General features: G+C 41.6%; 1 protein-coding gene across 2 annotated transcripts in view; it reads right to left on the bottom strand.

Moving 5' to 3' along the window:
* The window catches only part of rims4 (regulating synaptic membrane exocytosis 4), a 51,723-nt gene that overhangs the window by 5,301 nt on the left and 22,687 nt on the right, over positions 1–23,735 (bottom strand). For both annotated transcript variants that reach the window (XM_014165913.2, XM_014165914.2), the window contains exons 3-5: positions 964–1,076; positions 546–647; positions 111–250 (exon numbers count right to left, since the gene is read on the bottom strand). In XM_014165913.2, coding sequence (XP_014021388.1) covers positions 111–250; positions 546–647; positions 964–1,076 — 355 coding nt within the window. The remainder of the gene's footprint in view (positions 1–110; positions 251–545; positions 648–963; positions 1,077–23,735) is intronic.

The following is a 23,735-nucleotide window of genomic DNA, read 5'->3' as shown; positions in this document are numbered from 1 at the left end:
CTGTTGCAAAACATTTTTAAACGTTTTCCATTGCGTGCCCGTATGAACATGAAACTGATGAACATCTACGTATATGGAGTGAATGGTGACTGAAGTCTGTTTTACCTTACCTGAACGACTTTCGCCTGTGGACTCTCCGAGAACACCAGCACTTGGTTATACAGAGGGTCCAGGGATTTCCTAACCGACTTTGTCTTCTTTTTTGCAACACAGATCCCCTTTTCAAGTAGGTACACTTTAATGTAAGCCGCTGGCAACAAGAGAAGACAGGTATTATTGCATTGCGTGTCTCTGGGGAACGCGTAATACCTCAATGCAATCAGATCACACAGATACGCTTTTCATCCCCCATTTCAGATTACAAGATTAAAGATTAGACTTTGACATCTTGAAATCTACCATGAGGAACAAGGTTTGCAGTGTCTCAAAAATTGTTTTGTTTCTTCCCCCCACTGTAGCAACATTTGGTTTGTTTTGAGTTCTGATTGGATATCATCTCCCAGAGAACTAAAGGGATTAGATGATGGTTGCAGCTCCTTGCTCACCTGGAGGTCCTTTGGATCCAGGTTTCTGTGTGAGTCCTCTGGCCTGCACAATCTCCACCTCCAAACCACCATTTCTCTCCAGCAGGCCTATTTCAACATCACCTGGATAATTATAAACATATCTATGACTATAGTCACTCACACTCACAAACTTTACTACTGTTGAAAGTTGGCTGTATAGTTCATACACATTACATAATTTTAATACATTTCCTAACTCATGAAACCACACAAATCTTTTTACTTTAACACGAACAATATATATTTTGCTCATGTGGTGAGGTGTGGCCCCTTCTGTCCATTACTGCACAATATATCTGTCCAGTTAAATAAAGGTTAAATAAATAAATACAATAACATTTAAGGGACCTCTTTTGGCTCCAGAGCTATCTCAAGCACAGCGTTTAGTAACTCTCACCCAATGATGTTGTGGCTAATGTCTGTCGCCCAACAAACTGTGCAGGGCCCATCCCATCTAGGAAGTCACTGAATTGGGCGTCAGAGGCAAGGCACATCCCACTGTAATTTAGACTGGCAAAAAGGAGAAAGAAAAATAAATGGGAGAAACTGTTAGCTTCGCTTCTCTAAACAGCAATCCTAGTTAGGCTTTATTTAATAACGCTTTGTTTTACAGCTCCCTGCCAGGTAGTTATGTAGGAATTACATAGTTAAAACAATAATTACCTAATAACTGTATAGGAATTACATTTTGGTTTCTTTGAGATTCAGTGACACAACTTTTGTTGAATTCTTAGTTAATACCTTGTAAATAAAAGATAAGTATGAGTAACCACCAGTGTTACCCTTTATTTTACAAATTGTTACCATTTATTTTACAGTACTGTTTCAGTAAGAATTTGCTTGGTGTTTATTATTAAAGAAAAATCTTTGTTCAGTTCGAGGTGAGTAATCGCTGTTCTGATATCCAGAATCACTTTTCGGTCATACGAGACGGTAGCATCAACATTGTGTACAAAATGTTTACAAACAATGCGAAAAAAAACACACAAAATAGCTAAATTGGTTAGGAGCCCGTAAAACGGCAGCCATCCCCTCCAGCGCCATTCTTTGAATCCCTCCAGCGCCATTCTTTAATTCTACGAATTAGAAGACGATGCTAAAGTTTGCAATGGCTGATGTAATAGGATGATATAGAATATGAGAGCATTACAATTTTTACCGCTGGGGCCACCCATGTGAAATGCTATTCACGCACTAGTGTAAATCGGTTTATATACAGTTGAAGTCGGAAGTTTACATACACTTCGTTTGGAGTCATTAAAACTCGTTTTTCAACCACTCCACAAATGAATTTTTGGCAAGTCGGTTAGGACATCTACTTTGTGCATGACACAAGTAATTTTTCCAACAATTGTTTACAGACAGATTATTTCACTTATAATTCACTGTATCACAATTCCAGTGGGTCAGAAGTTTACATACACTAAGTTGACTGTGCCTTTAAACAGCTTGGAAAATTCCAGAAAATTATGTCATGGCTTTAGAAGCTTCTGATAGGCTAATTGACATCATTTGAGTCAATTGGAGGTATGTATTTCAAGGCCTACCTTCAAGGCCTACTCCCGTGCCTCTTTGCTTGACATCATGGGAAAAACAAAATAAATCAGCCAAGACCTCAGAAAAAAAATTGTAGACCTCCACAACTCTGGTTCATCCTTGGGAGCAATTTCCAAACGCCATGTTCATCTGTACAAACAATAGTACGCAAGTATAAACACCATGGGACCACGCAGCAGTCATACCGCTCAGGAAGGAGACGCGTTCTGTCTCCTAGAGATGAACGTACTTTGGTGTGAAAAGTGCAAATCAATCCCAGAACAACAGCAAAGGACCTTGTGAAGATGCTGGAGGAAACAGGTATAAAAGTATCTATTTCCACAGTAAAACAAGACCTATATCGACATAACCTGAAAGGCCGCTCAGCAAGGAAGAAGCCACTGCTCCAAAACCTCCATAAAAAAGCCAGACTACGGTTTGCAACTGCACATGGGGACAAAGATCGTAATTTTTGGAGAAATGTCCTCTGGTCTGATGAAACAAAAATAGAACTGTTTGGCCATAATGACCATGTGCTGCAGGAGGGCCTGGTGCACTTCACAAAATAGATGGCATCATGAGGGAGAAAAATGACGTGGATATATTGATGCAACATCTCAAGACATCAGTCAGGAAGTTAAAGCTTGACTGCAAATGGGTCTTACAAATGGACAATGACCCCAAGCATACTTCCAAAGTTGTGGCAAAATGGCTTAAGGACAACAAAGTCAAGGTATTGGAGTGGCCATCACTAAGCCCTGATCTCAATCCTATAGAAAATTTGTGGGCAGAACTGAAAAGCGTGTGCGAGCAAGGAGGCCTACAGTCCTGACTCAGTTACACCAGCACTGTCAGGAGGAACGGGCCAAAATTCACCCAACTTATTGTGGAAAGGTTGTGGAAGGCTACCCGAAACGTTTGACCCAAGTTAAACATTTTAAAGGCAATGCTACCAAATACTAATTGAGTGTATGTAAACTTCTGACCCCCTGGGAATGTGATGGAAGAAATAAAAGCTGAAATAAATAATTCTCTCTACTATTATTCTGACATTTCACATTCTTAAAATAAAGAGGTGATTCGAACTGACCTAAGACAGGGAATTTTTACTAGGATTAAATGTCAGGAATTGTGAAAAACTGAGTTTAAATGTATTTGGCTAAGGTGTATTTAAACTTCCGACTTCAACTGTAAAATGTCTGCTAAATGGCATATGATAATTAGCTTTGAATAAAATGACTATATTTTTCCTTCTTCACCCCCCCTCACTCAACCACAGTGATTGGAGAGGCACCTGAGCTCTTGTACTCAGCTCATCCCCTTTTCCTTTGTATTTTATTCCGTCAGAGAGAAAATGCTGCCAAAAATCACACATCAAGTAATTCCCTTAATTCTGCCTCCAGGCTGGTGGTTTAGCTGCTCCTCAGTGCTGGCCTGCCGCCAGAGGACCACTCTGTGCTGCTTCCTGCCATAGACAGGCCGCCCAAACTCCAGCCTCATTGTCAGACACCATTAAGCCAATGCTGCCGCTATTATATAAGAGCACTGAGTTCCACAGCACCAATACAGTGGCAGTTCTCTATCGAATGTTTAATTGACATGAACCCACAGGGGTTTGCCTTGAATATTGGAGGGGATAAGGCTGATGTTCTGTTGAAGGGAGGTGTATGAGGAGGGCATTTGTTATCGCTTTACTAGGGGTGGCCATTGCTATGTTTAGATGTTGTCATTGAATAACTCAGCCCATTACAGGATATGGCAACTAACATACTGTAATAAAGTGTAATGCAGTGTGTGTTGTTATGGCTCCCAGGTCAGTGTTACAGACTGCTGACATTGTGACTGCAGATACAATATTGTTCTAGGTTCACAGGTGCATTTGATTTTGCTGTGGTATTTACATTTCACTATATGTACACCTTTGCGGCTTTGAAATGTATTAAAAACATGTAGCATCCCAAACATTGGTTCCCAGTTTGTTTTTGTTGAAGTACCAGAAATGTGATGAATTGTTACCACTTAATGAGTCGGACGCAAAGGATATAATGTTGCCCCCAGACAAGGCCCAAATCCTCGTCATTCACACAAAGAAAATAAGGAAATACAGGGGGAGGAGATCAGGGTGCCTTGTGAGAATTCGTCGGCGAGTGGGTAACCGCCTCTACCATCCGTTCTATTATCCAACGTGCAATCACTGGAGAATAAACTGGATGAGCTCCATTCGAGACTATCCTACTGTCATGACGTGACAATCATTCATCCTGATGACTGTTATTTATTTTATCAACTAACTATGTTTAATTGATGCTCGATTCAATTAAACATAAACACACATACATGCATGGTATAGGTTATCGATTACTAACGTAATACAATGAAAACAGGTCCCTTGTGGACTAACAAAAGCATGACCGTTTGCTTACAAAAAGGGAAACGAGGGGTAGGTAAGGAGAGGGAGAGACAAAGTGAGTCAACTTATTGTACATACACTACCGTTCAAAAGTTTGGGGTCACTTAGAAACGTCCTTGTTTTTGAAAGAAAATAACATTTTTTTGTCCATTCAAATAACATCAAATTGATCAAAAATACAGTGTAGACATTGTTAATGTTGTAAATGACTATTGTATCTGGAAACGGCAGATTTGTAATGGAATATCTACATAGGCGTACAGAGGCCCACTATCAGCAACCATCACTCGTAGCGTTGCAAAGAAAAAGCTATATCTCAGACAGGCCAATAAAAATAAAAGATTGAGATGGGCAAAAGAACACAGACACTGGACAGAGGAACTCTGCCTAGAAGGCCAGCATCCTGGAGTCGCCTCTTCACTGTTGACGTTGACACTGGTGTTTTGAGATATTGCTTGCCTGAGGTAGAGTACCTCATGATAAGCTGTAGACCACACTATCTACCAAGAGAGTTTTCATCAGTGGTGTAAAGTACCTTAAGTTTTTTGGTGTATCTGCACATTAATTTACAATTTATATTTTTGGCAACTTTTACTTTACTTTCACTACATTCCTAAAGACAATAATGCACTTTTTACTCCATACATTTTCCCTGACACCCAAAAGTACTCGTTACATTTTGACAGGAAAATGGTCCAATTCACACACTTATAAAGAGAACATCCTTGGTCGTCCCTACTGCCTCTGATCTGGCAGACGCACTATACACAAATGTTTGTTTGTAAATTATGTCTGAGTGTTGGAGTGTGCCCCTGGCTAACCATCAATAAAAAAAAGCAAGAAAATTGTGCCGTCTGGTTTGCTTAATATAAGGAACTTTTACTTTAGATACTTAAGTACATTTTAGTAATTCCATTTACTTTTGATAATTAAGTATATTTAAAATCATATACTTTTAGACTTTTACTCAAGTAATATTTTACTGGGTGACTTTGAGTCATTTTCTATTTAGGTATTTTTACTTTTACTAAAGTATGACAATTGAATAATTTTTCCACCACTGCTTTTCATCTATATTTTTTGTAGCCGTCTATTTACCACTAAGAAGGTAACCTGTTTAAATAACTACTGCCCTGTAGCACTCACGTCGGTAGCCATGAAGTGCTTTGAAAGGCTGGGCTTGCCTCACATCAACACCATCATCCCAGAAACCCTAGACCCACTACAATTCACATACCGCGCCCACAGATCCACAGATGATGCAATCTCAATCGCATTCCTCACTGCCCTTTCCCAGATGCTGGACTTCCTGATGGGCCACCCCCAGGTGGTAAGGGTAGGCAACAACACATCTGCCACGCTTATCCTCGACACGGGGGCCCCTCAGGGTGCGGGCTTAGTCCCCTCCTGTACTCCCTGTTCACCCACGACTGCATGGCCAAGCACAACTCCAAAGCCATCATTAAGTTTGCAGACGACACAACGGTGGTAGGCCTGATCACCGACAACAACGAGACAGCCTCATTGTCAGAGACCTGGCAGTGTGGTGCCAGGGTAACAACCTCCGATGAGACAGCCTCGGAGGTCAGAGACCTGGCAGTGTGGTGCCAGGATAACAACCTCCCTTAATTAACAGGAGCAAGACAAAGATGATGATCGTGGACTACAGGAAAAGGAAGACCAAACACGCCCCCATTCACATCAACGGTGCTGTAGTGGAGCGGGCCGAGAGTTTCAAGTTCCTTGGTGTCCACATCACCAACAAACTATCATGGTCCAAACACATCAAGAAAGTCGTGAAGAGGGCACAACAAAACCATCACAAATTTTTACAGATGCACAATTGAAAGCATCCTGTTGGGCAAATACATCAAATACATCAAGCATGGTCTCCATGTGTTTGATGGTATTCCATTTCCTCCGTTCCAGCCATTATTATGAGCCGTCCTCCCCTCAGTAGCCGGCTATATAGTGGCTATACGACTGAGCTGCTCATTAGCGGGTAATTCAGGACTCACTTTCTATAATTAGGCAACGCTGTAGTTACTTATTGTTAGATGATAGGGACATTTTGACGGTATATGTGTGCAATTAATTCAGTACAAACAGTTAAAGTCACAATCTGTCATTTCAACTGCCTGACCCTGCCACAATGTTTAGTAAGTAGAGGGATGGGGGTGTGGAAATGTAACCACTCTCAAATGAATTGCTATGGGTCACTGAGTATAAATCATAACCTGATAGTACAAAGATGTACTATGCCTTCAGAAAGTATCCACAAAATGTTCCACATTTTGTTGTGTTACAAATTGGGATTAAAATTGATTACATTTTGTAACTTTGTTTTTTACAATCTATACAAAATACTCTGTAATGTCAAAGTGGAAGAAAATAAACTATTAATGAAAAATAAAACACTATATCTTCATTAGATAAGTTTTCAAACCCCTGAGTCATTACATATTAGAATCACCTTTGGCAGCAAATAGAGCTGTGAGTCTTTTTGGGTAAGTGTCTAAGAGCTTTGCACACCTGGATTGTACAATATTTGCCCAATATTGTTTTTTAAACTCTTTAAGCTCTGTCAAGTTGGTTGTTGATCATTGCCCAGACAGCCATTTTCAAGTCTTGCCATAGATGGTCAAGCCGCTTTAAGTCAAAACTGTAACTAGGCCACTCAGGAACATTCAATGTCGTCTTGGTAAGCAACTCCAGTCTATATTTGGCCTTGAGTATTAGGTTAAAGTCCTGCTGAAGGTGAATTTGTCTCCCAGTGTTTGTTGGAAAGCAGACTGAAACAGGTTGTCCTCTAGGATTTTGCCTGTGCTTAACTCTATTCTGTTTATTTTTATGGTAAAAAAAAAATCCCTAGACCTTGCCGATGATGAGCATATCCATAGCATGATGCAACCACCACTATGCTTGAAAATATGAAAAGTAATACTCATTCATGTGTTGGATTTGACCCAAACATAATGCTTTGTACTCAGTACAAAAAGTCAATTTCTTTGCCACATTTTTTGCAGGATTACTTTAGTGCCTTGTTGCAAACATATGCATGTTTTGGAATATTTTTTATTTTGTAGTCTTCCTTCTTTCACTCTGTCTTTGTGGAGTAACTACAATATTCTTGATCCATCCTCAGTTTTCTCCTATCACAGCCATTAAACTCTGTAAAACTGTTTTAAAATCACCATTCGGTCTCATGGTGAAATCCCTGAGCAGTTTCCTTCCTCTCCGGCAACTGAGTTAGGAATGACGCCTGTATCTTTGTAGTGACTGAGTGTAATGAAACACCTTCCAAAGCGCAATTAATAACTCCACCATGCTCAAAGGGATATTCAGTGTCTGTTTTTTACCCATCAACCAATAGATGCCCTTCTTTGCGAAGCATTGGAATACCTCCTTGGTCTGTGTGATTCTTTTCAAAAATCTAAATTTCACTTTGACATTGTGGGTTATTGTGTGTAGATCAGTGGCACAAAATCTCAATTTAATACATTTTAATTTCAGGCTGTAACAGCAAAATGTGGAGAAAAAAATGAAGGTGTGTGAATACTTTCGGAAGGCACTTTCTGAATATTCAAATGAAAACAAAAACAAAAACACTAGAATAAGCAAACCCCCCCCGCCCCTGTACCGACCTTGCTCATTGAGCTGAACATAGGTGCTGAAGACGCATAATGAATTTCCTCCCTGTGTTAAAGTTATGACCTCGATTCCTCGTTTTTTTCCCCTTCTCTCTGGTTCTTCGCTGATCTATTTTTAAAGCACTTCAGGGACAGTCCAAACCAGCTGCCACACATTTGGACAGGCAGTCTTGGGAGATTTCTCACCCTATATCATCTATCTTCTGCCATCACTCTCGACTCAGGTTCAGTGTTTCTTTATCAAATAGCGCTTGAAGAAACACGGCCATTCTGGGTAATGAGCAGGATAACAAAATACAGACTGACCCAATAACTATTTTGCTCTCTGTTGCTATTATGCATTACATCCTGTTCCACTGAAATTAAAGTTTTACTCTTGATAAATGAAAATGATTACCCCTATGTCCCTAATGTACCGTATATTCTAATAGGCAATGTATGAACACAAAATATATTACAATTTGACTAACAGGTCTATTTTCATGCATTAATAATGATCCTGTGCCCATTACCTTATTAAAATACACATGCTCAATCAGCATGCTTCATTACTTTGCCAGCTGATATATTCAGCGGTACACTACATGACCAAAATTATGTGGACACCTGCTCATCAAACATCTCATTGCAAATTCATGGGCATTAAAATGGAGTTGATCCCCCTTTACTGCTGTAACAGCCTCCACTCTTCTGGGATGGCTTTCCACCAGATGTTGGAACATTGCTGCTGGGACTTGCTTCCATTCAGTCGCAAGAGCATTAGTGAGGTTAGGCACTGATGTTGGGCGATTAGGCCTGGCTCACCGTCTGCGTTCCAATTCATTCCAAAGGTGTTCGATGGAGTTGAGGTCAGGGCTCTGTGCACACCAGTCAAGTTCTTCCACACCGGTCTCGACAAACCATTTCTGTATGGACCTTGCTTTGTGCACAGGGGCAATGTCATCCTGAAACAGGAAAGGGCCTTCCCCAAACTGTTGCCACAAAGTTGGAAGTATAGAATCGTCTAGAATGTCATTGATGCTGTAGCGTTAAGATTTCTCTTCACTGGATCTAAGGAGCCTGAACCATGAAAAACAGCCCCAGACCATTATTTCTCCTCCACCAAACTTTACAGTTGGGACTATTCATTCGTTCTGTGAGCTTGTGTGGCCTACCACTTCGCGGCTGAGACGTTGTTTCTCCTAGACGTTTCCACTTCACAATAACAGCACTTACAGTTGCCCGGGGCAGCTCTAGCAGGGCAGAGATGTAATGAACTGACTTGTTGGAAAGGTGGTATCCTATGACGGTGCTACGTTTAAAGTCAATGAGCTCTTCAGTAAGGCCATTCTACTGCCAATGGTTGTCTATGGAGATTGACTGGCTGTGTGCTCGATTTTATACACCTGTCATCAACAGGTGTGGCTGAAATTAACGAATCCACTCATTTGAAGGGGTGTCCACATACTCAATCACATTTTAGACTTCCATGTTTGTTTGTTGTGACAAAAATGAAGTCAACATATTTCAGCGACACTGAAACAAATACTATGGTCAAATCCTGCGATTTCTATCTAATGTTGTACGTCAGGCATGGGTATGTTTTGGGATTATGTACATATTTTTGAGAAAATGAGAGCCAATCTCACGCAACCTATGGTATATAAAATAGCTTTTGAAATTAGATTGGGTGAGTTGACTGAGAATACATTCTCATTTGCAACAACGACCTGGGGAAAGTTACAAAACATAGGCCTAGTTACATACAAGATCTAAGCAAGCAAAAAAAACACAACACAATACAAAATAAATAAAAACTTAAGATCAATCATAGAAATATAAAAAACAAACACATTATTCCTTAAAAAGGTCCTCACATAGCTGTCTGACTGCATCAGAGGCACCAATTCATGAAATTTAAACCATTCCACAAGCAACGTGCAAAATAGATAAAGACAGACTTACCCAACTCTGCAGAGATCAAAGGGACCTCTAGAGTAATCCGTTCATGAGATCTTGTCTGATAGCTTGTATCTCTATAGGTTACCAGAGAAATCAGGTAGGGTGGTAGTTTACACAAGAGGGCTTTATAGACAAAAAGAGCGCAATGCATAGATCTGCGAGACTTCGAATAGGGCCAGCCTACTTTCTCATAGAGTACATTGTGTGCTGAACCTACCGCCCATAATGAAGCATTATGCACTATTATATCCTGTTAGGGCTAGGGGGCAGTATTTACACCGCCGGATAAAAAAACGTACCCGATTTAATCTGGTTACCACTCCTACCCAGTAACTAGAATATGCATATACTTATTACATATGGATAGAAAACACCCTAAAGTTTCTAAAACTGTTTGAATGGTGTCGGTGAGTATAACAGAACTCATTTGGCAGGCAAAAAACTGAGAAGGTTTCATGCAGGAAGTGGCCTGTCTGACAAGGTGTCGTTCTTCTTGTCTCTGTTTATTGAAGAGTGAGGATCTTAGCTGTCCCGTGACACTTCCTACGGCTGCCATAGGGTCTCAGAAGGCGGTAAAAAGCTGAATCGTGGCTTTGCAGGCTCTGGCTGAAAAAAAGTAGCGCGTTTGGGTAGTGGCTGGTTACAGTACTGTGAGACTCAGGCTCGTGCCCGCGTCGACCGAAAGCTTTGTTTACTTTCCTCTGTTTAGCTAAATGGACATTCCCGGTCGGAATATTATCGCTTTTTTTACGAGAAAAATGGCATAAAAATGGATTTTAAACAGCGGTTGACATGCTTCGAAGTACGGTAATGGAATATTTAGATTTTTTTGTCACGAATTGCGCCATGCACGCGACCCTGATTTACCATTTCAGAGTGTCTGGGACGCACGAACAAAACGCCGCTATTCGGATATAACGATGGATTATTTTGGACCAAACCAACATTTGTTATTGAAGTAGCAGTCCTGGGAGTGCATTCTGACGAAGACAACAAAAGGTAATCAAACTTTTATAATAGTAAATCTGATTATGGTGAGTGCTAAACTTGCCGGGTGTCTAAATAGCTAGCCCGTGATGCCTGGGCTATGTACTTAGAATATTGCAAAATGTGCTTTCACCAAAAAGCTATTTTAAAATCGGACATATCGAGTGCATAGAGGAGTTCTGTATCTATAATTCTTAAAATAATTGTTATGCTTTTTGTGAACGTTTATCGTGAGTAATTTAGTAAATTGTTAGTAAATTCCCCGGAAGTTTGCGGGGGGTATGCTAGTTCTGAACGTCACATGCTAATGTAAAAAAGCTGGTTTTTGATATAAATATGAACTTGATTGAACAAAACATGCATGTATTGTATAACATAATGTCCTAGGGTTGTCGTCTGATGAGGATCATCAAAGGTTAGTGCTGCATTTAGCTGTCTTCTGGGTTTTTGTGACATTATATGCTAGCTTGAAAAATGGGTGTCTGATTATTTCTGGCTTGGTACTCTGCTGACATAATCTAATGTTTTGCTTTCGTTGTAAAGCCTTTTTGAAATCGGACAGTGTGGTTAGATTAACGAGAGTCTTGTCTTTAAATAGCTGTAAAATAGTCATATGTTTGAGAAATTGAAGTAATAGCATTTCAAAGGTTTTGAAAATCGCGCCACAGGATTCAACTGGCTGTTACGTAGGTGGGACGAATTCGTCCCGCCTAGCCCAGAGAGGATATACAGCGTCCAGTGGCTTCAATACAGTGGCAGCTGCATTTATATAAATGATATTGCCATAGTCTAAAATCGGAATGAATATCGACTGAATGATTTGTTTTCTGCTATTTACCGTAAGGTACAACCTATTCCTGTAAAAGAAGCCAATTTTTATACTTAACTTTTTAACAACTCATCAACATGTATTTTGAATGAAAGCCTATTGTCAATCGGGATGCCCAGATATTTATACTTCGTTTAACCTGCATTAAGCACTAACTTCAGTTCAACAAAGGCCCTCTGCAGGGCAATGAAGACAGACTGAAAGGTTCGAAAGAGCCTGGTCAGCCGTGGGGGCAATTGCATACACAAAAGTGTCGTCTGCATACAGGTGAAGGTTGAACGTTTTTACAGATGAACCAATATTGTTAATATAAATTGTGAAAAGAACCGACCAAGAATTTAACCTTGTGGGACACCCTCTGTTATGTCCACAAAACACGATTTAGACACTTAGGGAACATGATGCTACAAGAGTCAATTTCCCATACAGTACCAGTCAAAAGTTTGGACACACCTACTCATTCAAGGGTTTTACTTTGTTTTTACTATTTTCTACATTGTAGAATAACAGTGAAGGCATCAAACTATGAAATAACACATATGGAATCATGTAGTAACCAAAAAAGTGTTAAACAAATCAAAATATATTTTAGATTCTTCAAAGTTTTGCATTGACAGTTTTGCACACTCTTGGCATTCTCTCAACCAGCTTCACCTGGAATGCTTTTCCAACAGTTTTGAACGAGTTCCCTCTTATGCTGAGCACTTGTTGGCTGCTTTTCCTTCAATCTGCTCGTCCAACTCATCCCAAACCATCTCAATTGGGTTGAGGTTGAGTGATTGTGGAGGCCAGGTCATCTGATGCAGCACTCCATCACTATCCTTCTTGGTCAAATAAACCTTACACAGCCTGGAGGTGTGTTGGGTCATTGTCCTGTTGTAAAACAAATGATAGTCCCACTAAGCTCAAACCAGATAGAACGGCGTATCGCTGCAGAATGCTGTGCCTTGAATTCTAAATAAATCACAGACCGTGTCACCAGCAAAGCACCCCCTCACCATCACACCTCCATGCTTCATGGTGGGAAACACACGTGCAGAGATCATCCGTTCACCTACTCTGCGTCTCACAAAGACACAGCGGTTGGAACCAAAAATCTATAATTTGGACAGATATCCACTGGTCTAATGTCCATTGCTAGTGTTTCTTGGCCCAAGCAAGTCTCTTCTTCTTATTGGTGTCCTTTAGTAGTGGTTTCTTTGCAGCAATTCGACCGTGAAGGCCTGATTCTCGCAGTCTCCTCTAAACAGTTGATGTTGAGATGTGTCTGTTACTTGAACTCTGTGAAGCATTTATTTGGGCTGCAATCTGAAGTGCAGTTAACTCTAATGAACTTGTCATCTGCAGCAGAGGTAACTCTGGGTCTTCCTTTCCTGTGGTGGTCCTCATGAGAGCCAGTTTCATCATAGCGCTTGATGGTTTTTGCGACTGCACTTGAAATGTTCCACATTGACTGACCTTCATGTCTTAAAGTAATGATGGACTGTCATTTCTATTTGCTTATTTGAGCTGTTCTTGCCATAGTATGGACTTAGTCTTTTACCAAATAGGGCTATTTTCTGTATACCACCCCGTGTGTTATATATGAAAATGTGATCGTATTATAAATTGTATTTTGATGTTTAAGGACTCTTGGGAGATTAGTCCAAATGAGGACTAAAAGAGATCCTAATAAAATAAAATAAAATCAACCCCTACCTTTTCACAACAAAACAGATTGGCTCAAACGTAAAACACAAATTAACTTTTAACAAGGCACACCTGTTAATTGAAATCCATTCCAGGTGACTACCTCATGAAGCTGATTGAGATAATGCCAAGAGTGTGCACTTCTGGGACTATTCCATTGGTTTCATTATACATGCAACCTAAATTAAGCACAGCTCAAGTATTTAAATGTTATCATTCTGCAATGTAGAAAATAGTAAAAAGAGAGAAAAACCCTTGAATGTGTTTGTTTGTCCAAACCTTTGACTTGTACTGTATATAGCCACCCCTACACCTTTTTTCAGTCTATCACACCTGAAAATGTTGCAATCTGTTATTTCAATGTCCTTATCCATACTCAAACAATTAACCAGGTCTCTGTGAGAACCAGAATGTCAGGGGTTAGTGTCATGCATGCAGACATCTATATGGTCCATCTTTGACATCAAGCTTCACACGTTTCTGTGGAACCATCCAAGCCCTCAACGTGCTTTGAAAACAGCAGGGGTATCCATATACTGTAGGTATTTTTAAATAATAGCATTGGGTAAGCTGACCACAGCAGGCCTCTCGTTTTGGCTAACAGCAACAGAGTTAAACTTTATGGGTACAAGATTACTACTGACAATACCCCTGGCAACATGGAAATCTATAGCAGTACGATGATAATGCTGTGAAATAGTTGGAATTGGAAGAATTACCTGAACCGGGGTTCGGCTGTTGTTGAGTAAATGTGTGATAAGAGCCTCTTCGATATTTTCTGAGAGAACTTTTGCCCCTCTCATATATAGATGCAAGCCCTTGTGAAGCTGGGGGCTCTCCCAGGAGTGGTCCAAATTGTCAATGAAATCCAAATCCATGGTGGAACAGTAGGATTTAACCCTTGTGTAGTCTTAACATTCTGTATACTCCCCTTTGTCCTAAGGGTAAAAAATTACATGCCTTCACTAAACCCCTAAAATAAAGCAGCTTAATTGAATTTTAAACCCCAAATCTATTTTGCATGAAGAAACAACCTGTCATTCATCACAAACTTTGTGAATATCTGGGTTTTCTCTCTTCACAATGTAGAAAGACTGTATTTATTCAGTGGACACCACTCGTTTTATTAAAACACACCTGTCATAACTGTTTTCTTTACTAAAGTAGAGGTTATTATTATTATTATTGCTAAAGGTGCTGCATAGGTGTAAACATTAATTTTGTAGCAAGAGAGCACTTGTATAGCCTAATAAAGTAGAAGAAATGTGCAGAAAGTAGTTTTGAATGCATTTTATTGAAGGGAAACAATAACAGTCTTGAACTTTTTTGGCAACATAGTGATATTCTTATATACTGTACAATGAGGAATTCAACTACAAAAAACTAGTCTTCTCCCATTTTTGAACCATTGCCCCCACCAACAAGGTGTTTAACCTGTTTGGGCTAGGGGGCAGTATTGAGAATTTTGGAAAAAATATGTGCCCATTTTTAACTGCCTCCTACACCAACTCAGAAGCTAGAATATGCATATTATTGTTCGGGTTTGGATAGAACACACCCTAAAGTTTCTAAAACTGTTTGAATGGTGTCTGTGAGTATAACAGAACTCCTATGGCAGGCAAAAACCTGACAAGGTTTCATGCAGGAAGTGGCCTGTCTGACAAGGAGTCGTGCGTCTTGCATCTGTTTATTGAAGAGTAAGGATCTTAGCTGTAACGTGACAATTCCCAGGGCTCCAATAGGCTCTCAGAACCCGGGAAAAACCTGAACGATGACGAGGCAGCCTCTGGCTGAAACAGATTATCGCCTTATCCAAGTGGCCGATCAGAGGACCATTGAATGAGGCGCGTGCACGATTCGCCCCCTTGGAGAAATTTCATTCGGCTGTTTAGCTTATTGCAGATTCCCGGTCGGAATATTATCGCTTTTCTACGAGATAAATGGCATAAAAATTGGTTTTAAACAGCGGTTGACATGCTTCGAAGTACGGTAATGGAATATTTAGAAATTTTTTGTCACGCCATGCGCCATGCGCACGACCGTTATTTACCATTCGTATAGTGTCTAGAACGCACGAACAAAACAGAGGATATTTGGATATAACGATGGATTATTTGGGACCAAACCTACATTTGTTATTGAAGTAGAAGTCCTGGGAGTGCATTCTGACGAAGAACAGGAAAGGTAAGAACATTTTTCTTATAGGAAATAGGATTTTGGTGAAGGCTAATCTTGCCGGGTGTCTAAATAGCTAGCCGTGATGGCTGGGCTATGTACTTAGAATATTGCAAAATGTGCTTCATCCGAAAAGCTATTTTAAAATCGGACATATCGAGTGCATAGAGGAGTAATGTATCTATAATTCTTAAAATAATTGTTATGCTTTTTGTGAACGTTTATCGTGAGTAATTTAGCAAACTGTTAGTAAATTCCCCGGAAGTTTGCGGGGGGTATGCTTTTTCTGAACGTCACATGCTAATGTAAAAAGCTGGTTTTTGATATAAATATGAACTTGATTGAACAGACATGCATGTATTGTATAACATAATGTCCTAGGTGTGTCATCTGATGAAGATCATAAAAGGTTAGTGCTGCATTTATCTGTGGTTTGGGTTTTTGTGACATTATATGCTAGCTTGAAAAATGGGTGTCTGATTATTTCTGGCTGGGCACTCTCCTGACATAATCTAATGTTTTGCTTTCGTTGTAAAGCCTTTTTGAAATCGGACAGTGTGGTTAGATTAAGGAGAGTCTTGTCTTTAAATAGCTGTAAAATAGTAATATGTTTGAGAAATTGAAGTAATAGTATTTCAAACGATTCAAAAATCGCGCCACTGAATTCAGGTGGCTGTTACGTAGGTGGGACGAATTCATCCCGCCTTGCCCATAGAGGTTAAACAACAACAATAAATAAGAATAAAATATGATAATAGATACAAAACAAAAACTTGATGAACATAAATCAATCAACTCTAATTATCACATGAAGGACAATATGCACGTGTGTGTGCATGGACTTTGCAGATGTATTTCTCACATGTGCAGCACATGGTATTTGTTTTACAGTCCTTCTTTGGGGAGCAGAATTGGCATCTCCTCCTCTTGCCTGCCCCAGCTGCAGCCTCAGGTGGATCAGGACAAGATTCAGCCCACTGAACAGCTTTCACAAGCGCTGCAGAGGCTGCTGTGCAGGGGAGGCACTCCCTTCTTTGAATGTGTGGGGTTACAGTTGCATTTCCCAGCTGCTCCAGGAACACCCTCCTCTTGTTCCACTAATCAGGCATCCAAGTGGGATTGATCTTGTTCCATATCACGAAGGCATTGTATGAGGACACATCAATGATTTTATGAAAGATGACCAGGGGCCAGCGGGCAGTCATCCTCCTGCTGCTGTAAGTTCCAATCACCTTGTCCAGGTTGTCCACGCCTCCTTTCTTGTGGTTGTAGTCCAGGATGATGGCTGGCTTCCTGTCCTCGCGATCACTGATCTCAGCCATTTCGTGCAATGCGCTCAGGAGAACCACATTCTTATTCCTCTTTGGGTAGTAAGAAACTAGAGTGGTGGTGGGGGTGAAGGCAAACTTCTCTCCCCCTTGTTGCAAGGAGTGCAGGGGGGAGCTCAGGCTTGTTCTTTCTAACTGTGCCAACCATGGTGATCTTCCTCTTCAGGAGCATGGTGGCTGAGTTCATAAGAGGTGAAGAAATTGGCATATGTGACATTGTGCCCCCTCAGTCCATCTGTCACATCCGCTGGTTCTTCTTTGGGCCTCCACTGGTCGGCTTCCCTGTGTAGACTTGCATCTTCCAAGCGTAGCTGGATTGTGCGTCACAGGCCACCCATATCTTGATGCCATAGTTTGCTGGCTTGCTGGGCATATACTGCTGGAATGGACAGCGAACTGTTAACAAAAGAGATTGCTATCAGTAATTAGTATCAGTGTCACAGAAAACAAATCACATAAATCAATGATATTACAGCAATACATAGTAAAATGAACAGTGAAAATCACTTACATTACAGATATGAAAATAAAAATGTACCCCTGAATGGAACCAGTTGCTCATCCTCTGTTACTTCAAGCCCAGGGTTGTAAAGGCATGGCAGATGCTCTACCCACTTCTCCCAGGCCTCTCTTATGGCCGCCAGTTTGTCTCTCACACGTCTTGCAGATCTTGACTCACGGTTACAGATTGTAGCATTCTTAGAAAGCATGAAAGACTTTCAGTGGCACCGTGACATGGAAAATCACCCTTCTACTCTCTGCATGCCAGGGACTACATGTAGCCTCACCTCGGGACCTATACACACCCGCTAAGATTAGCAACCCTATGTAGGCACGCAGGCCAATCTCATACCGGGGTGTTAACCCCGGTGTCCTGGCTAAATTCCCAATCTGGCCCTCATACCATCACGGCCACCTAATCATCCCCAGCTTACAATTGGCTCATTCATCCCCCTCCTATCCCCTGAAACTATTCCCCAGGTCGTTGCTGTAAATGAGAATGTGTTCTCAGTCAACTTACCTGGTAAAATAACGATAAAATAAATAAAATAAAATAAATACATCCTTTTCCAGTTGTCTCCATATTTACAAAAACACTCCAAATTTGTAATCTCCAGGATTATTTTTTTTTATGGCTGGTGTGATGAACATGTAGAATGTTGAAGCGTTGTCCTGGGCATGGGCAACTGCCTGTCTTGTGGGCCCTGGGGTCATCCTTATGACATTTTGTTTTGCCATCCTGTCCTGGTTGTCATATGGTGACAAGGACCATGTTATTTTGCTGTTATTTGACAAAAATGTATCTCTTTCAGCTTGGGGGATTTCTTCTTCACCTGAAGATGATGCATCGTGCTCTGGGTTGTATTCTTCCCCATCTTCTTCTTCAGATACATTCTCCTCTTCTAAATCATTGTTCTCTTGTTCCTCTTGGACATCTGAAAAACTCAGATCTACGACCTGTTGGGCACTGAAAAGTGCACTCCTGGCTTCAGCAAAGAGAGAACTGGAGGGACTGTCATCTGCAGCACCTTTACAGACTCTGACTGCATTACCAATTAGTAAACAATGCGTTCAAGAAATGTTTATTTTGTCAGAAATTTTGTTGATTTTGTCTGTGAACTTGAGTCATATGTGGGCTTGTGGAGGGGAGATGTTCACTCAGCAGCACTCAATCTCAATTTCTCATTGTGCACGTTTGTGTTTGCGCGCGTGTGTTTGCGCGCGTATGTGTGTGTTTTTTGTTGTGTATAAATTATTTTATAACTGCCGGGTCAAAAATGACCCTAAGACAATCTTTGTACCCTGGTGGTGTACAGCTTTCATGGAAATATGAAAATAGTGATGTTTCACTTTTTCTAATGTTGGGGCTCCTGGGAAAAGTCATCAAATTTCAAGTTGAAAAAATATAATTTAGGGGGGTTTCTCTGCTGTTAAACATAGTGGCGGGTCACCCTTAAGACAACACAAGGGTTAAGCCAGCAGTGTAGACCGAGGAGACAACTAAAGCCATCAACTATGCAGCCTATTTTTGGTCCATGCCCAAGAAATGATATGATCTACATTGTAGATGATCTACATTGTTCTTTAATCTCTGTTTGACCTCATCCCACCCTAACACCATCTTTGCCCTCTATTCTCATTGCTTATAGGAAGCTGGGAGACTGGGGAAAGAAATATCAACAGAGTAGCAATTGATAGTTCATAGTTTGAGTATCTGTAGATCATCTATTGGGGACTATGCAAATAAAGTGTAACCAAATATCTTTCCAGCATCAACATAAGGTGCTGACTTGGATAAACCTAAATCGATAAGAATGGAACTTATGCACTATAGAGGTTTCTCCAAAAAAGTTACTATTAATTTGGATGTATAAGAGCCTCAGCCTATACAATCAAAATTGCAAACCATGCTTTCAGGTGAGATGGAAAAAACAATGATTGAACAATGATTGAATAGTGTGAGTGTTTGTTCACGTTCTGCATGAGTCCTCATCTGAACCGGAGCAGAGGAGGATAGTCTTGTTTGGATTGTATAATGCACTAAGAAATTGCACCCATTTCTTTGCCTTTCAAGCATGAACTTTCAGAGAGAAAACCAAATCAAGGTAATAGCCCATTTTTCCCCCGCCGGTCGGTCCCAAGTCTTTCGACGGCTTGTTTATGTAAAGATGTTATGTATTCTGTTCATGAGATCCAATAAAATATGGTGAACCTTCCTCTGTGCCAAAAAAGTAATCTCCGACTGTTCAATTCCCTGTAATCCAGCTTCAATGAGGTTGATTTCCCTCCCGGATGCTGTTTCCCCTGTCGGAGTGGCCACAGATGTTACGTAACACTACAGTGTGCATGCAGTGGTCATCCCTGGTCCTTTGATGATGGCTCACTTTGCAGAGTACAGAGCTGGCTCACGTTTAGTAGTGCCTGGTAGGCGGCTGTCAGCAAGGGAAACTTCCATAGAGGAAAGAAATACTGTATTTTCCTCTTACTCGTAATAAAATTAAAGCAAAAAAGGGCACCGATAATGCCACCCTTTTTTCACTTCTTCGATGTAATGTGTGTAAGCATTGTTTTTTTAATAACACCACAGGACTAGGACGCTGTTACACCAGCTATCGTCGGTGCTAGTCTGAGCCAGCCAATCCACATGTTCTGTGTGGTATACATCAAAATCACACTGCACCTATCCACATTACATTCCCTATGCTTTTAAAAAAGAACAGCAACATTGGATACACAAAGGCTTAGCAGAGGCAGTTTGCATTCTGACTCTGGATTAGTACTTGTAAGCGCAAATAACTTGTATTGAAATCACCCAGTTGGTTCACAACAATTCTTCAGGAATATTTATATTATAATGCCATAAGACACAACATTTCGGCCGGATCTCCTTCAACGATTTTTTATTTTAGGCATGAAAGAAGAAAATCATCCAGTGACATTACACTTTATGTTCTGCTTTGTTTGTATTTTTGTTTATTTTCAAATTGTTTTTGGGATGTTTGGAAATCGGAGCAACCATGATGTCACAATGTAGGCCTGAAATCCAGAACCTGTTTTGTGCTGACATTCCACTCCTCTTACCCTGTGTCATTGCCAAACAGTCTGGCCTTTCTGCAATCTCAACGTTCAATATGCAGCTGGATTTTGTGCACGATCCCTGATTGTTTTTTAAACGTAACATAAATAATTCCATGACAATCACTGCACCAAATACCCTAGTTTCAGTCTCCTAACTAGTCTTTCACCTCTGAAGACTAGATACTTCTATGCCAACTTTGGTGTTTTATCTCTGAACACTCAAAAGCTTGTTTCTCCACCGACTGTTGGTGGGGAACCATGGGGCATTAACAACGCTCGGTGGAGACTAGAGATCCTGACCGCCAATGTGTCTAGGCTGAGACATGCCATGTACTGTAGATATCACCACACTCACACCTGACCATTGTTAAGGCCCCCATCTCCCTTTATGGTCACAGCCCCCCACCTCTTCCTTTATTGTCACCCCCCCCCCCCCCACCCCATACACTAATTCTGTCATCAATTCAAGGAAAAGTCACGTGTTTACTATTTAAACATTTAAACATGCTTTTTTTGTCAAAAACTAAGAACAAGTGTTCAAAAGTCAAATGATAAAATACAACATCTCTAATTCCGGAACTCCAATTTGAGCAGCAGCAGCTGAAAAATGAGCTCCTACAAATATTGAAATTTACATGGTTTTTAGAGTGAAGTACATCGGAAAAAAGCAAAAGAAAACTGCAAGACTGAATAGGAGAAAAAACAAGCAACAAACAAAGAAGATAGGCTTTTGAAAAATAACTATTTTTCATAAAATTGTAGTTATCTTAGCTAGCTGAATTGTTTACCAGTTGCTAAGCAGTTGCTAGGGACTCTTTTGGAAGAAGCTAGCTAGCTAACGAAGAACAACAAAGAATATCTAGTTAACAGAAGAAAAGAAAGAGAAAATCAGGACAGAAGAAAAAGGATATCAAAGTGAAACAGTTCTCTAAAGACACAAGAGACAATAATACAAGAAACAACACTTCTGTAGCTTGTCACCTATGTGTCTGTCTATCCCTGTTCTCTCCTCTCTGCACAGGCCATACAAACGCTTCACACCGCGTGGCCGCTGCCACTCTAACCTGGTGGTCCCAGCGCACGACCCACGTGGAGTTCCAGGTCTCCGGCAGCCTCTGGAACTGCCGGTCTGCAGCCAACAAGGCTGAGTTCATCTCAGCCTATGCTACCCTCCAGTCCCTAGACTTCCTGGCACTGATGGAAACATGGATTACCACAGATAACACTGCTACTCCTACTGCTCTCTCTTCGTCTGCCCACGTGTTCTCGCATACCCCTAGAGCATCGAGCCAACGGGGTGGTGGCACTGGAATCCTCATCTCTCCCAAGTGGACATTCTCTCTTTCTCCCCTGACCCATCTGTCTATCTCCTCATTTGAATTCCATGCTGTCACAGTTACCAGCCCTTTCAAGCTTAACATCCTTATCATTTATCGCCCTCCAGGTTCCCTTGGAGAGTTCATCAATGAGCTTGACGCCTTGATAAGTTCCTTTCCTGAGGATGGCTCACCTCTCACAGTTCTGGGTGACTTTAACCTCCCCACGTCTACCTTTGACTCATTCCTCTCTGCCTCCTTCTTTCCACTCCTCTCCTCTTTTGACCTCACCCTCTCACCTTCCCACCCTACTCACAAGGCAGGCAATACGCTTGACCTCATTTTTACTAGATGCTGTTCTTCCACTAATCTCATTGCAACTCCCCTCCAAATCTCCAACCACTACCTTGTATCCTTTTCCCTCTCGCTCTCATCCAACACTTCTCACTCTGCCCCTACTCGGATGGTATTGCGCCGTCCCAACCTTCGCTCTCTCTCTCCCGCTACTCTCTCCTCTTCCATCCTATCATCTCTTCCCTCTGCTCAAACCTTCTCCAACCTATCTCCTGATTCTGCCTCCTAAACCCTCCTCTCCTCCCTTTCTGCATCCTTTGATTTTCTCTGTCCCCTATCCTCCAGGCCGGCTCGGTCCTCCCCTCCTGCTCCGTGGCTCGACGACTCACGACGAGCTCACAGAACAGGGCTCCGGGCAGCCGAGCGGAAATGGAGGAAAACTCGCCTCCCTGCGGACCTGGCATCCTTTCACTCCCTCCTCTCTACATTCTCCTCTTCTGTCTCTGCTGCTAAAGCCACTTTCTACCACTCTAAATTCCAAGCATCTGCCTCTAACCCTAGGAAGCTCTTTGCTACCTTCTCCTCCCTCCTGAATCCTCCTCCCCCTCCCCCCCCCTCCTCCCTCTCTGCGGATGACTTCGTCAACCATTTTGAAAAGAAGGTTGACGATATCCGATCCTCGTTTGCTAAGTCAAACGACATCGCTGGTCCTGCTCACACTGCCCTACCCTGTGCTTTGACCTCTTTCTCCCCTCTCTCTCCAGATGAAATCTCGCGTCTTGTGACGGCGGCCGCCCAACAACCTGCCCACTTGACCCTATCCCCTCCTCTCTTCTCCAGACCATTTCCGGAGACCTTCTCCCCTTCCTCACCTCGCTCATCAACTCATCCTTGACCGCTGGCTACGTCCCTTCCGTCTTCAAGAGAGCGAGAGTTGCACCCCTTCTGAAAAAACCTACACTCGATCCCTCCGATGTCAACAACTACAGACCAGTATCCCTTCTTTCTTTTCTCTCCAAAACTCTTGAACGTGCCGTCCTTGGCCAGCTCTCCTGCTATCTCTCTCAGAATGACCTTCTTGATCCTAATCAGTCAGGTTTCAAGACTGGGCATTCAACTGAGACTGCTCTTCTCTGTGTCACGGAGGCTCTCCGCACTGCTAAAGCTAACTCTCTCTCCTCTGCTCTCATCCTTCTAGACCTTTCTGCTGCCTTTGATACTGTGAACCATCAGATCCTCTTCTCCACCCTCTCCGAGTTGGGCATCTCCGGCGCGGCCCACGCTTGGATTGCGTCCTACCTGACAGGTCGCTCCTACCAGGTGGCGTGGCGAGAATCTGTCTCCGCACCATGCGCTCTCACCACTGGTGTCCCCCAGGGCTCTGTTCTAGGCCCTCTCCTATTCTCGCTATACACCAAGTCACTTGGCTCTGTCA

Source organism: Salmo salar, chromosome ssa22 (genome assembly GCF_905237065.1).
Source record: "Salmo salar chromosome ssa22, Ssal_v3.1, whole genome shotgun sequence".
NCBI classification, from domain to species: Eukaryota; Metazoa; Chordata; class Actinopteri; order Salmoniformes; family Salmonidae; genus Salmo; species Salmo salar.
Note: the sequence above shows the minus strand (reverse complement) of the source record. Positions and strands in the feature narration are given on the sequence as shown.